This window comes from Phoenix dactylifera, chromosome 15 (assembly GCF_009389715.1).
Source record: "Phoenix dactylifera cultivar Barhee BC4 chromosome 15, palm_55x_up_171113_PBpolish2nd_filt_p, whole genome shotgun sequence".
In the NCBI taxonomy this organism is placed as follows: domain Eukaryota; kingdom Viridiplantae; phylum Streptophyta; class Magnoliopsida; order Arecales; family Arecaceae; genus Phoenix; species Phoenix dactylifera.
This window is the reverse complement of record NC_052406.1, coordinates 1,959,522-1,972,419: the sequence shown is the minus strand read 5'-3', so window position 1 is coordinate 1,972,419 and position 12,898 is coordinate 1,959,522. Positions and strand designations below refer to the sequence as shown.

At 39.0% G+C, this 12,898-nt stretch overlaps 1 protein-coding gene across 6 annotated transcripts in view; it reads right to left on the bottom strand.

The window, feature by feature from the left end:
• The window catches only part of LOC103707456 (formin-like protein 5), a 44,370-nt gene that overhangs the window by 29,319 nt on the left and 2,153 nt on the right, over positions 1 to 12,898 (bottom strand). For 5 of the 6 annotated variants that reach the window (XR_005515029.1, XR_005515030.1, XR_005515031.1 and 2 more), the window contains exons 3-8: positions 12,645 to 12,866; positions 9,882 to 12,565; positions 9,439 to 9,565; positions 2,849 to 2,920; positions 1,724 to 1,822; positions 1,581 to 1,622 (exon numbers count right to left, since the gene is read on the bottom strand). Coding sequence is in view for 3 of the 6 variants with exons in the window: in XM_026804794.2 (XP_026660595.2) it covers positions 1,581 to 1,622; positions 1,724 to 1,822; positions 2,849 to 2,920; positions 9,439 to 9,565; positions 9,882 to 12,565; positions 12,645 to 12,866 (3,246 nt within the window). In the remaining 3 variants the exon portion in view is untranslated. The remainder of the gene's footprint in view (positions 1 to 1,580; positions 1,623 to 1,723; positions 1,823 to 2,848; positions 2,921 to 9,438; positions 9,566 to 9,881; positions 12,566 to 12,644; positions 12,867 to 12,898) is intronic. The other variant, XM_039134071.1, reaches the window with a different exon arrangement.

Genomic DNA, 12,898 nt, shown 5'->3' with positions numbered 1-12,898 from the left:
AATGATGGATCTTGATGCAATTACAGCATGGAAAATCAATGCTGGACTTAAGTTTCAGGCCCTATTCCGGCTAACCATTAAATCCCATTAGACCTCTTTAAAATTTCAATAAGGTTTTAATTGTAAGTCAAAACAGAAAATTTAAGACATTACGAGGATTGCAGAAATATTCACAAAATAAGGTTATAACTGGGGTTGAATCTTCTTTTTATTTTTTCCTTTTTAAGATATTTTAGTTCGCGATGGTTTTAAACCCCTCTTATTTATTCCATTTTTCATAAGATTCCAGAAGGTAAGTCAAGCTTTAGGCTGGCAGGTTTCTAATTATATGGAGAGGAACGGCCAGCTGCAACAAAGTTAGAGAAGTTAAGGAAAAAAAAATCCCTTCAAGTTCGGTGCTGCTTATTTTCCATCTGTTCTACTCTTTCTATTCTCACTTTTTTTCTTTCAATCTCCATTCTTCTTTATTCTTCTCCAGGTCCTTTTCTTTCTCAAATTCTCTGCTACAATATCTAAGTGAAGACTTGACCTAATCTGAAACTAGGTAATGACTCCATTCCCTCACAAATGAATCAGATTAAACACAAATATTGACCTCTATAAATCCAACAGAATAACTAAGGTTTGAATACTCAGTTTCGGTTTCAGTTTTGGGCTGAGCAAATGAATGTCAGTGGTTCATTCTCATTTATGAAATTTTGGTTAAAAATTATACAAAAGCAAAAACATATCAATGAAAATTAATAAAAAATCAAATAACAACTAAACATCATTAAAGAACAAAGAGTCTATTAGATTATCTAGGGATCTTGGGATGTAGTTTTGCATTAAAGCCATCACAATATTAATTTTTTAGGTATCCTAGATACTTATGGGATTTCAATTCACGGAAAGGCAAACTTTTATCAAAAGGTATTTTTACTCAAAATATCTTTGTAACTTAAGATTTCAGTGCGTTCAAATCTTCTCAAAACTTCTAAAGTTTGAGATTGGTACAGAGAAAATGTTTCCCTGTATTTAAATAAGTAAAGAAAGGCATAAAATCAGCATAAATAGCTGGTACATGCACTTAAGTTCAGCAAATGAACTAGTTTCAACCAAAACTCCAAAATGGGCCCTTGTTTGGGATGGGTTTTGGCCAAAACCAAAACATTTTGCTTCAGTTTCAGAATTTTGGGCAAAACTTCATGTACACTTGGTTCCATCACTCATCTATCTAATTCCAAATTTTTATTAAAGATCTATCAGCAGATCTGATCTGATTATCTACTTTGCATCAAAATCCTATTCAAATAATTGCATAGCTGTTTTCTTTATTTTAGATTTCAGCCTTGATACTAAGAAATCTTAGATCTCTTATAAGCATGAGATTATCTTCTCTTAGATTTTTTTTTATGTCCAGATCAGTTCAAATGTAGACCCCGACAGCAATCTGTCTATACCCTAGGCTTATAATATATCTAAGCCTAAAACCGCTCTCTTATACTACTCAAATTCAGATTAGATTTATATTCCAACATTTCCCTTAATAAATGTTATCAGTGATAGGTGATAATATGTTGGAGTTTGTAATAGTTTACCTGCTCACATTTTCCAAGTTTTTCCTTGTCATTGGTGTATCCCTAACAATCAATACAGACAAAAGATTAGTACATCGAATGGATTAAAAGTAAAGCAATTAATAAGTAATAATAAAAAGGGGATATCTGTTCAGAATACGCACCTTGAGAAGCTCCATTTCCTCCTTGGTTGGACAAAACTTGATGAGATTTTCAACTTGATCAACATCTAAAATCGAATCATCCAATGCAAGTACAGCACTCTGAGGTAAAATTTGATCACTAAAATGGATTCCAGCTTCAAAGAAAAAAATTGTGTGCTTGGAATTTAATGCTGATTGATGCTTACGAGTAATTTTAAGAAGATTACCAGAAGAATGGATGGATGGATGAGGAAGATACCTATATATGCGAGTGAGTGAGTGCACATATGTGCGACATTTGTATGTATTTAAGTACTCATGCTTGTATATGTGTAGATCTGTGTATTTATGTATGAAAAGGCTGTTTGTTTACCTTAAAGTAGAGGAATAAAAAATAATTAGACGAAGATAATCGCATTGCCATATATGTAGAGAAAGATATATATATTGATGCCAGAACCTTTTGCTTTGTTATAGTCCACAAAACATTACAAAATGCTGAGGAACATATATTACATGCAGAGACTAAAATGCAGGTTAAAAAATGATGATTCAAAGTTCCATCTCCAATTTGTTGGTTATCAACCAATCCCATGCACTTATTAATCTGAAATAGATTCAATATTTGAGTAATTATTTTTTTCAATATTCTATACCTAAATCTAAAAAATATTTACAGTAGTTACTCGCATTTCTTGCGGTATATACAGCCAGGGAAATCCTTCAATGAACTTCTGTAGAAGAGCAAGACTTCTGGAACCAAATGAGGTGCAAAAAAAATAAAAGAACTATTGTTGTCCTTCAAGTTATACTAGTTAAGGTGGAAAGATTGATTCTAAAGTTACAAGTGAAAAGTATAGTTCTCAGCAGACCACTAGCCACAAGAAAGTGAAAAAGGTTGACTCCATAACACCACGACAGGTCCAGATAAAAGTCTTTTGTTCTTCATATGCTTACACAATCCTATGAATAATCCAGCATATATTTTCAAGTCAATTCATATTCTTGTTAACAAATGTCTTTATAGGGTTAGAAGTGGTGGATAAGGAGTCACATAGACAAAAATAGTACCATAATTTACGCATATGGGAATGCAAAAATTTTGTGCTCTTCACACACATGTAAATTTAACAAGAGCTAGCTTACCATCAAATCAGAAAGTGGCATCCTCACTTTTGTCAGCATGATTTCAGTATTATTGGCCCGCCTTAGCTCAATCTATTGAAAGAGGGGGAAAATCAATACCAGAGTTTTTCACTAGAAAAAGCTAAGCAGCCAAATATAAAGAGCAAAATGCATAGAGAGCTTGCAGTTGAATCTTGGTTCCTAACTTGATTTTATTTCAAGTGTACCATGGTTTAGACATGGTTAAAGATAATGAGTGTTAGACTACAAGAACTGAAGTTTAGAACACTGGCTGCTTATGCAATGATGACATATTTGAGAAACATACTATCATCACAAAAAAAAGTTCAAAAATAAGCATTGTAGTTATGCACGAGTTGAGCTAAAATAAAAGCACAAAATTTTGCTGAAGAGAAAAAGAGGTAAAGAGAAATCATATGACTACTTCCCTTCCACACCATACATGTAAAAGGGTAGTGCTAACCATGTCCTGGGCATCCAAATGACATCAAGCTTATAGCAAAGCCAATATTTGCAATCTCAAACATAATCAAATGATATGAGCCATCTTCAACCAAAAATTATTGCAACAAACTACAAGTGTCGACCACCTTAACTTTGTCAACCATGCTTAACCTGCAATCAACACATGCACTCTGACCAAAAACATAAAGCAACTATGATACTTTCTGATCAGCTTTCTTTCAGTGCTTCAATTGGTCTATTAATTACCCAACAGAGGGTGCACATTCCAGCTTCATGCCTTTCCAGCAATAATCATCACAACCAGAACAAATAAAGCTGCACGCAAATTAAAACAGGAAGAATGTTTAAAGGCATGGAAATGCATACATAACTTTGGAATGGTCAACGCTATGGAAACTGAGAAAAATCATTCGAAAAAAGTCACTCAACTGTCTTCCACCATTCACATTGCATCATTATGTGGCATAATTCACAATGCAAATACAAAGGGAGGAATAAGAATACAACACACCTGCTGCGCGATTTTCTGACTTACATTTTTGAGTTACTAAAACATTTTTGTTTTGGATTAGATTGAGCCCCATGTCAGATGTAACCAAAGTGACTGTTAATTAAGAATCTGCCATCTTAGGGACTATCTGGAGTCTTCTAAATAGAGCCACATGCAACTCAAGTTGCAGGTGCTGGCTAGCCCACTTGTTTGGAGGTCTACAACTCAAATTGTATAGTAAGTTGAGTTACTCATTGGGCTGCAACTCAAGGCTATCTTGTAGTAGGTCAACTTACAGTTAAAATAGCTGCAGGAAGAGTTGCAACCACTCAAATATATATCTTAATTAAAAATATTCTCTCCTCTCCCTCCCTTCCCCTCTCCTCCTTCCCGAGTCCCTCCTCACTATTGCCCTTGCCAACCACATCTAGGAGGCCCATAGCCATGTCGTCTACCTCGAACTCCACCGTAACAAGCCTCTCCTCCTCCTCCTTCCCTTCCCTCTCCTCCCCTGCCTCGCTCTCGTGTCCCCCCTCGCTGCCACCTTTGATACTGTTGCCAACCCATCACCTCTGGTAGGCCCACGGTCACCTCCTTTTCCTCGAACTTTACCAACCACCCTCATCCTCCACTTTGCCTCCACCGCCGCCCACCCCCTTGTCCCTCTTGTTCACCTTCTTCATCCTCCTCAAAGCATGTACCATTGCTTGCTCCCTCCCCATGGGGCCAAGTTCCACTCCTCCTTTGCCAACAGTGACTTCAATGCCAACCTCTTCGTCCATAACACTCTCATGTCCATGTACATGAAGTGCTCAAATTGGGCAATAGCTCACAAGGTATTCAACAGATTGTTCATTAGAGACACATTTCTTTTCCCCAAACTCCCCTCCAAGCACAAGAAGTGAGCTTCCTTGTAAATCAACCGCTGCAACTTAAGTTGCAATGCGACCTAAGTAGCAACCCAACTTCAAGTACATAGCTCCAAACAGACCATTCATGCTACTTACCACTTAAGCACCCATTAGAAAAGAGAGAGAGAGAGAGAGAGAGAGAGAGAGAGAGAGAGAGAGAGAGAGAAATTTAGCATCAAAACACCCCTTGAATATTTTTCTAAAACTCAACATCATCAAAATGGAGTCCCTTTAACATTACGTATTTCCAGCAATAGTCTAATTCGTTCATCAGTACATCTTCAATATGTGTATAGAGGAAGAGAAAAGATTTCTTTTTTTCTTTATTGTTGACCATGGCCTAGATTTTAAGATCTCCCATGTCATCTCCTTTATCCATAATCCAACAAAAAGGTATAAAATCCAAGATCCATTGCCTGCAATACATCCTCATATTCACAAACCCAAAAAGACAGTCCATAATCCATTCATATGAAATAGAACAATAGCTTCCACCTGAACAACATCCATTCCCTGCCATTGTTCATGACACTACCAAGAGAATTGCATGCTTCCTTCACTGTCCTAGTTCGAGTATCCCTGTACTATCCCTCCCACCTTTTGCATTTACTGTTGCCCATTCTGTTGGAACCATCTGCCCACTTCCATGAATGAGGACACATCTCCGTAACACTAGGAGGGGAAACCTAAATTCAACCAATAATCATAGAGCTCAACTCAAGCATGGATTAAAAGCATATATCTCAAACCCCATATTAAACCTTTCCTTTTTAAGTTAATTGATACTGACATTTTTAATTGCAAACTTAATTCATTATATCAAACATAATTACTTAATTCCTGATCTAGGATAACATTAGGGAGTGGCTCCCTAGTTGCACAAGGTTAAAAACATGTACTGAGAAAATATCTTGCGCATAACTACTTCATATGTTTCATGGTAGTGTTAGTTACTTAATATCTTTGCAATAGCCCAGCCTGTGGGCTTGTGAGCCGGCCCAAAGAGGTCAAGCCCAAGCCTGACATGCCCTGTGGCATGATCCGAGCGGAGGAGAGACTTCAATGGGAGTCTTCTTCCTTTCCCGATATCCGGCAAAATCAAAGGCATCCATACAATTCAAGTTCGAGCAGAACTCTAGGAATTCGCCTATTTAACTCCTCCGTTGAAAGCCATCCCCGATGAGTCCAAGGATCATCGCCGATCTCAACAATCCTTCTCTGAGTCTCCTCGATTCATCGCCGGTAAGAGCCGTCGGAACCTCGTCGGACTGAGGTAAGCGTCGCCTGTCTCTCTCTTCTTTTCCTAGTTTTGTTGCCACTGTTCATGGTCATTTGGGACGGCAAATCGCCAAAAGAAATTTTCTTCCAAAACAAGGGTGCCCTATTTTGGCTCCTTTCTTTTGGATTTCGCTGCCGCTAGCCACCGAGATTGGCCAAGCTTTGCCGCCTTGGGGACCCCTGTAATCGAATGACTGAGTTGGGGAGACAGTCGCAGTAATGGCCGAGCCAATGGGTTGATTTGTGTGGATTCCTCCTTTGTTTCTTGTGTCAACCAGCCATCGTCGCCGGCGAGAATATGGCTGAAGGACCACCCTGGTCCGCCACCACCGGAGCAGGCCGCCGCCACCCTAATCTGAGAAGAAGAGAGGGAGAGAATGGCTCTCCCCTATTTTGGGGAAGAAAAAGAGGATCTTCTCTCTCTTCTTTCTCTTTCCTCTCTCCTCTCTCCTCGCTCTACTTACTCTATCTAGAAGATCTATGATACCCAGTATTAGGTCCTATCGACCTGATCTACAAATCCAAGTTGACCCCTGAAAAGAGACCTTGAAGTGCCTTGGTGTCCAGACTGCCTACTAGACCGATCATCCCGATCTTGTTGAAGTCCCTGAAACTCCTATTGATGAACTTTGTTGATTGATCTTGGCCCTGATTAAGTCCGATTTATTGAGCGAATTGTCTAGAGCTGACCCACTCGAAACCACCGTATGCTCGGTCAAGTATTCTCGAATTATTTTATTAAAGTTATTAATTAGAAGTTAATTTTGCCGTTAATATTTCAATTAGCTCTAGCAGAGTCATCTAGCGAAGTCTGATAGTCTAAGACAAAAGAGGTAAGTAGATCTTGCACTCTTTATTGTTTTTCAAATTATCATGTTTTTCCTACATAAGATTCGCTTGTGGAAATATTATATTTTTCTTAAAATTATGGATCAACATATGTGCTATAAAAATCATGCTTTATTATGAAAAATAGTTCCATGAATGTTTAAATGAAATAGCTGTTATAAAATATGAATATAATCATGCCTTTTAGTGTTTTTCCTCTATTATGTGTATGTTTTAAGAAAAAGATATAAGTATTTGAAAGGCTCTCAGATATGGCCCTCGCCAGTGGGTATAATAGTTGGTAACGGCTCTCGCCAATAGGTATAATAGTGGGTAACGGCCCTCGCTAGTGGGTATAATAGTTGGTAATGGTCCTCGCCAGCGGGTATAATAGTTGGTAACAACCCTCGCCAGCGAGTATAATAGTTGGTAACGGCCCTCGCCAACTGGTATAATAGTTGGCATATAGCCCTCGCCAGCGGGTATAATAGTTGGCAAACTGTGACATGCGGTCAATTACGTCCCTATCACGGGTTATAGTGACCATAGCGCGCATATCTATAAGCAATGTTTTGATCTATGATAGGGTTAAATGATATGAATAATGATTTGCAAATTTATTTGCAATATAAACTTAGAACTATGTTTATGAAAAAAAGATGATTTGTTCATGCATGATTTACTTTGTGACTTATTTTAATATACTATACTGTGAAATGCTTTATTTTGTAATATCTATAATTTTTCTCAAACAATGCATTGACATAAAAAGGCTTATGCTTGATCCAGTAAGGTAGAGTAAGATCTTCTTACTGAGTTATGTCACTCATATATCTCTATTTTTTTCTCTCTAGGTGAAGAGGATCAGTAGGGACGAAGGATGGTCCAAGCTAGGAGTTCATGCTACCAAGCTTGGCGAATTATATAGCAAAACTTTAATTCTTTAGTTGTTGATGAATGTGTAGCTAAGTAATCTTCTAAATATTGAGAATTATGGGTTGGTATTTATGTTTGATATAGATGCTCTAAACCAATACGGGTTACATTTAATGAATAATAAAATTAAACTTTTATTTATTATATCTTCTTTGAGATGAATTTGGAAGTTAAGAAGGATTTGAAATCTAAATATAATGTTGGTTTCGTGTTATCGTGGGTTGTACCCCTCGGTAGCACGGCCATGTCATGCTCCAGATCTAGAATGTAACAATTTTAGTCGCCTTGTCAAGGAAGTTAACACTGATTCAAAGGCTTCAATTGAGTTGAAGGCCAACCGTTCGAGATTTGCAGATCGTACATTGATCTATAAAGCGCAACCCATATAGATTAGATAAAGGTTTGTTGCTTATGGCTAGGGAGTTGCACATAACAAAGATACACTAAACCAAGCCTGTCATGTATATTGAGTTGAGGGCCAATCAAAGATAAGCATACCCACACAGGCAAGAAAGAAAGAATGAACACTTGAATGAGCATGCAACTTCTGCTTTAAATAAAAGGCCCAAGCAGTCAGGCAATATCTAACATATATTTTGCAATAGTAACAAAAATAAAAAAAATTAAAATACACAAAATATGATCTCTCTATAGCAAGTTCTGAATTAAAGAGGATTATCTTGTCTCTTTGAGCTGATATTTCATATAAATTTTAAAATACTAAAAATCAACAATTTCAACATGGAGCTCTATGTTTAGATCACAGCAATTTATGCAGCCCAACAGAATTGTTGGTTCAAACATATTAGCTCATCTCCCGAGTTCCAATCCTACTGCCAAACTGTTTTAGCTTATTGGACAGCATCATTCTCACAATTTACTTTTTCAAAAGATCTGGCCAAAATTAAACAAAATCAATTATTCACTTAAGAATTCATCATTTCAAATAAAGCCAGAGCTGCAGAAGGTGTCATTTTTTATAATATCCTAAGAAGAGCAAACTCTAAAATAATATGATAATATCCATACTATACCCTATTTGATCAATCCTGGACAATGTTGGACTGCACAACATTCTTTCTGATCAGTCTTCATCGGATTTCCAGCTACCTGGTAATTTTTCTAAAAAAAAACTTGACAAAAACATTATCTGACTTTTGATGAGTGCATCATACTCCTTGATTCCTATGCCATAACTCAACAATCCTCAATTTTATCTAGTGAACATGATTAATTTACTTCTACCTACTTGTCTCAAGGTGATTCTTTGAATTAATTAACAATCAATATTATCAATCAGCTAGTTCTGTGCCGTCAAACAAATAATGAAGAAAAGTAAAAGATAATTTCTCCATTGCTTTCACATATTTCTTTTTGGACATCCAAATTCCCAGATGGTGATTGACAATTATTCTTCTGTACTATGTGACAAACTCTACGTGCTAACTCTCATCACTGAGAACAGTCCCAATTAAAAAATCTCAGAACAGAAAAGGTGGAAGCAAAAAAGTACCAGATATGACATTTAGAACTTCACAATACAATGTTTCAGCACTCACAACCAACATGGACAATGAAAAGTGTATCAAACAACTTCTGCAATTGCATAATAAAAGATAAGGACCAATATTGCAACATCTAAAAAAAATAAACTTCTCCGGGCCTTGGTAGAGATAAATTACCAGGTGAATTTTATCTGATTTTGATCCAAGAGATTTACGACGCCCTTCAGATTTAGAGCTATTATCTGATTTCGGGACAACTGCAGAGAAGAGACTTTCAAGTTCGGACACATCAAATTCTGAAGCACTGTGTTCAGAAGGTTGTGTGAGAATGAGCAGAATACCAAAAACAACCAATGCAACAACAGAAACTCATGAGCAATCTAGCATAATTTGTGAACCAATGTTGTAAAATATGTTCTTGAAGGAAAGTTTGCGAATAGTATATACAACAAAGTATCAGCTATAGATTCAATCAAACTGAACTGCAAAAAACAAAGTTCCAATATGGGAAAGAATATGATTTTGGGTGCCAAAAGTGTCAACAACCACGGAAGGGAAAAAGATGCCATTGAATTTGGTGACAGGAGCACCAGCAATAACTAAAATAAATTTTAGGATACCTGGGAGTATCGCTATATTTTTGTAATTCTGCCCATAGGCTTCCTTGCACAGCTCTTGTTACTTTCACCCAATGCAATGGCTTCAATGAAGATCTACGAGGTGCTAAAACTGAAAAACCTAAGCCTGCAGGACGTACAAGTCCACGTCCTCTTGCCCCCACCAAGGAATTTGATGATAACCCTCTATCAGAACATTGAGAACCAGGGGCGTCTGTTGGAGGAGAAGGAGCACCCGGTGTCCTAGGCAGGGCTGGTGGAGCAGGTGTACGTGCACCAAGGGGAGTTGGTTGAGCAGGTGCACCACCACATCCTCTAGGGGGAGGTGGTGGTGGTGGTGGTGGTGGTGGTGCTCCATGTCCTCCAGGTGAAGGGGGTGTAGGTGGAGCTCCACGTCCTCCGAGTGGAGGGGGTGGAGGTGGAGTTCCACGTGCTCCAAGGGGAGGAGGTGGAGGCCCTCCATGCATAGGAGGAGGCGGGGGTGGTGGGGCGGGGGCAGCAGCCCCGGCAAGCTTTGTTCTATTTGATGACGACAAAGGAGGTGGAGGTGGTGGAAGAGGTGAAGCTCCAACCTTTAGAGGGGGTGGAGGAGGTGGTGGAGGAACAACAAACCCACTAGCACTTGGTTGGATCGGAGGTGGAGGTGGTGGGCCTTTAAATTGTCCTCCTTGATTTTGCAATTGCGGAGGAGGCGGTTGTGAACATGATGAACTTCTCATGAACAAAGGGGGCGGAGGAGGGGGCGGTGGGAGGGAAGGCGAAGGAAGGCCTCTAGTATATGCTCCTAGAAGTAATGGTGGAGGAGGGGGAGGTGAGATTTTAGTTGATGCTCCAGGGAGCACGAGTGGAGGAGGAGGGGGAGGTGGCCTTCTAGTACATGCTCTTGAGGGCATAGGAGGAGAAGGAGGGGGAGGTAAGCTTTTAGAAAATGCACTTGAGAAAGTACATGGAGGCGGAGGAGGGGGGGGAGGTGTGGGAGGTGGGCCTTTGGCAGATGCACCAGAATGACAAGGTGAAGGAGGTGGGGGTGGAGGTTCATTGTCTTTCAGATTAGCAGAAATGGCTAAAAAGCCTGGTGCACTAGGATCAGATGGCATATGAACGGTAGTAGCATCAGAGTCCTTCGGTGAAATGCACCGAGGTATTGTCTTCGGTTTTGTCAGTTTCATGTGATCCAGATGTTCCTGTTGTTTAATCTTTTGTCTGGATGCAACTAAATCTGGTGGTTGTATTCTTGTTGGTGATTTCTCAGACATGGAAGGCAACGATTTTTCAGTGCTCTGTTTTTGTAAGTCATTTCCTGTCGTTTGATTGAGAACCTTCGCTGCTAAACTTTTTTCAGTAACACCCTTGTCTGTATCGCTTTTGCAAACATGGGTTTCTATGAACTTTGTTTTTTCTATATCAGGGATTCCTAACCTGTGATTCTTCTCCGTTAGAGCAGATTTCTTCCTGACAATAAGGTTCTCTTGATTGTAATGGGACTCGCTTTGTTCTACCCTGCTCTTAGCTTCATCTGCTAGAGTTGAGTCATCGGAATTGCAACTCATACTATCCAAAGTGGTTGTCCTTTTAGTAACTATGTCATCTGCATCCTCCTCGAAAATGAATGATCCAGATGGTCTCTTCTCTTCAACAGCTAGAGTAACAATATCCTTTACTTCATGCTTGAAGTTGCTGACTTCTACTATATTCTTCTCTTCATATCTAATTGTGTAGTCCAAAGTGATCGACTTTCTGCTAAGAATTTTATCGCCACAACTGACATTGCTCCTGCCCAGTCTGGTCTCTGTTTGTTCTGCCATACCTCGATTTCCCAATCTAGCCTCATGACACAGTTTTGTCTCATCTTGGATAACATCACTGAGTATGTCCCTCTTGCAATCATGTGTTTCTGAATTGTGCCTCATTTCATCTGCCATACTTAAGGTCCCAGAGCTGGGAATGTTGTCATTCAGAGCAGGCTGCATTCTAGTAATAATATCATCCACACAGGGTTTGGTATCCCTTTTTTCTGATCTGCCATTTGCTTCATCAACTACAGTTGGAGCTTCTAACTTCCAACTCGAATCATCTAAAGTGGTCCTCACAAAGGTAATAATGCCCTCTGTGTCCTGCTTACTATTGCCAATTTTCAATGTATTTTCCTCTTCACCCACTGAAAAATCAATACCCTTTGTATCCTGCAATATAGAACTGCTTTCTAGCATAATCTTCTCTTCAACTACAGTCATGTTGTCCAAAAAAATTGACTTTTCAGTAGCAGCTCCCTCATCATATTTGGCATTGCCAGTTTCTAATCTACTCTCAGCTGGAGCAGCCATACCTGGGGCTTCTAGATTGACTATTTTGTCATCCATGGTAGTTAATTTTTCAGTGACTATAGTCTTTAAATCTTCTTCAGTATTACCTGTTTCCAACCTTGCTTCTGACCTGCTCCTTGCATCATCGGAAAAATAATAAATATCTGTTTTATGGCTCCCATCATCTACTGAGCTTTTTATTCTAATCATATGAGAATCCAAATCTCTTTTTCCATCTTGCCAATCTGCGTTGTTAAATATCTCTTCTGCTTCAAAGAACTCCTCGGTTGCCTCTGTGGAAGCACCTTCTGTTTCATCCTCATCATCAGCTATAACTTCTGTAGAGGAGTCAGATTCAACAGCATCATTGTCTGAAAACAGTACCTGGTTGAGACATGAACAGGGCTTCAATTCCCATTAAATGAAAATCAGACATTTGCATGTAAGAGCCACAGCAACATACCTCAGCTTTGAAGCCCTTCGGGAACTGGTCCTTGGCGTTCCATGCAACATCAATTTCATCACGGTTCAGTGTCAAAATATTAGATTGAACAAAAGCCGTGTTAAACATGACCCTGAACATCACATCCTCACGCTCCAGATCCCCATCCATATGGATGCATTCAACAACCACATCTCCTTGAACACGACAATGACAATTGATTTTTATTGGCACACCCTCTGCCTGCATTAACAGTTAAAATTGAAAATTTATAA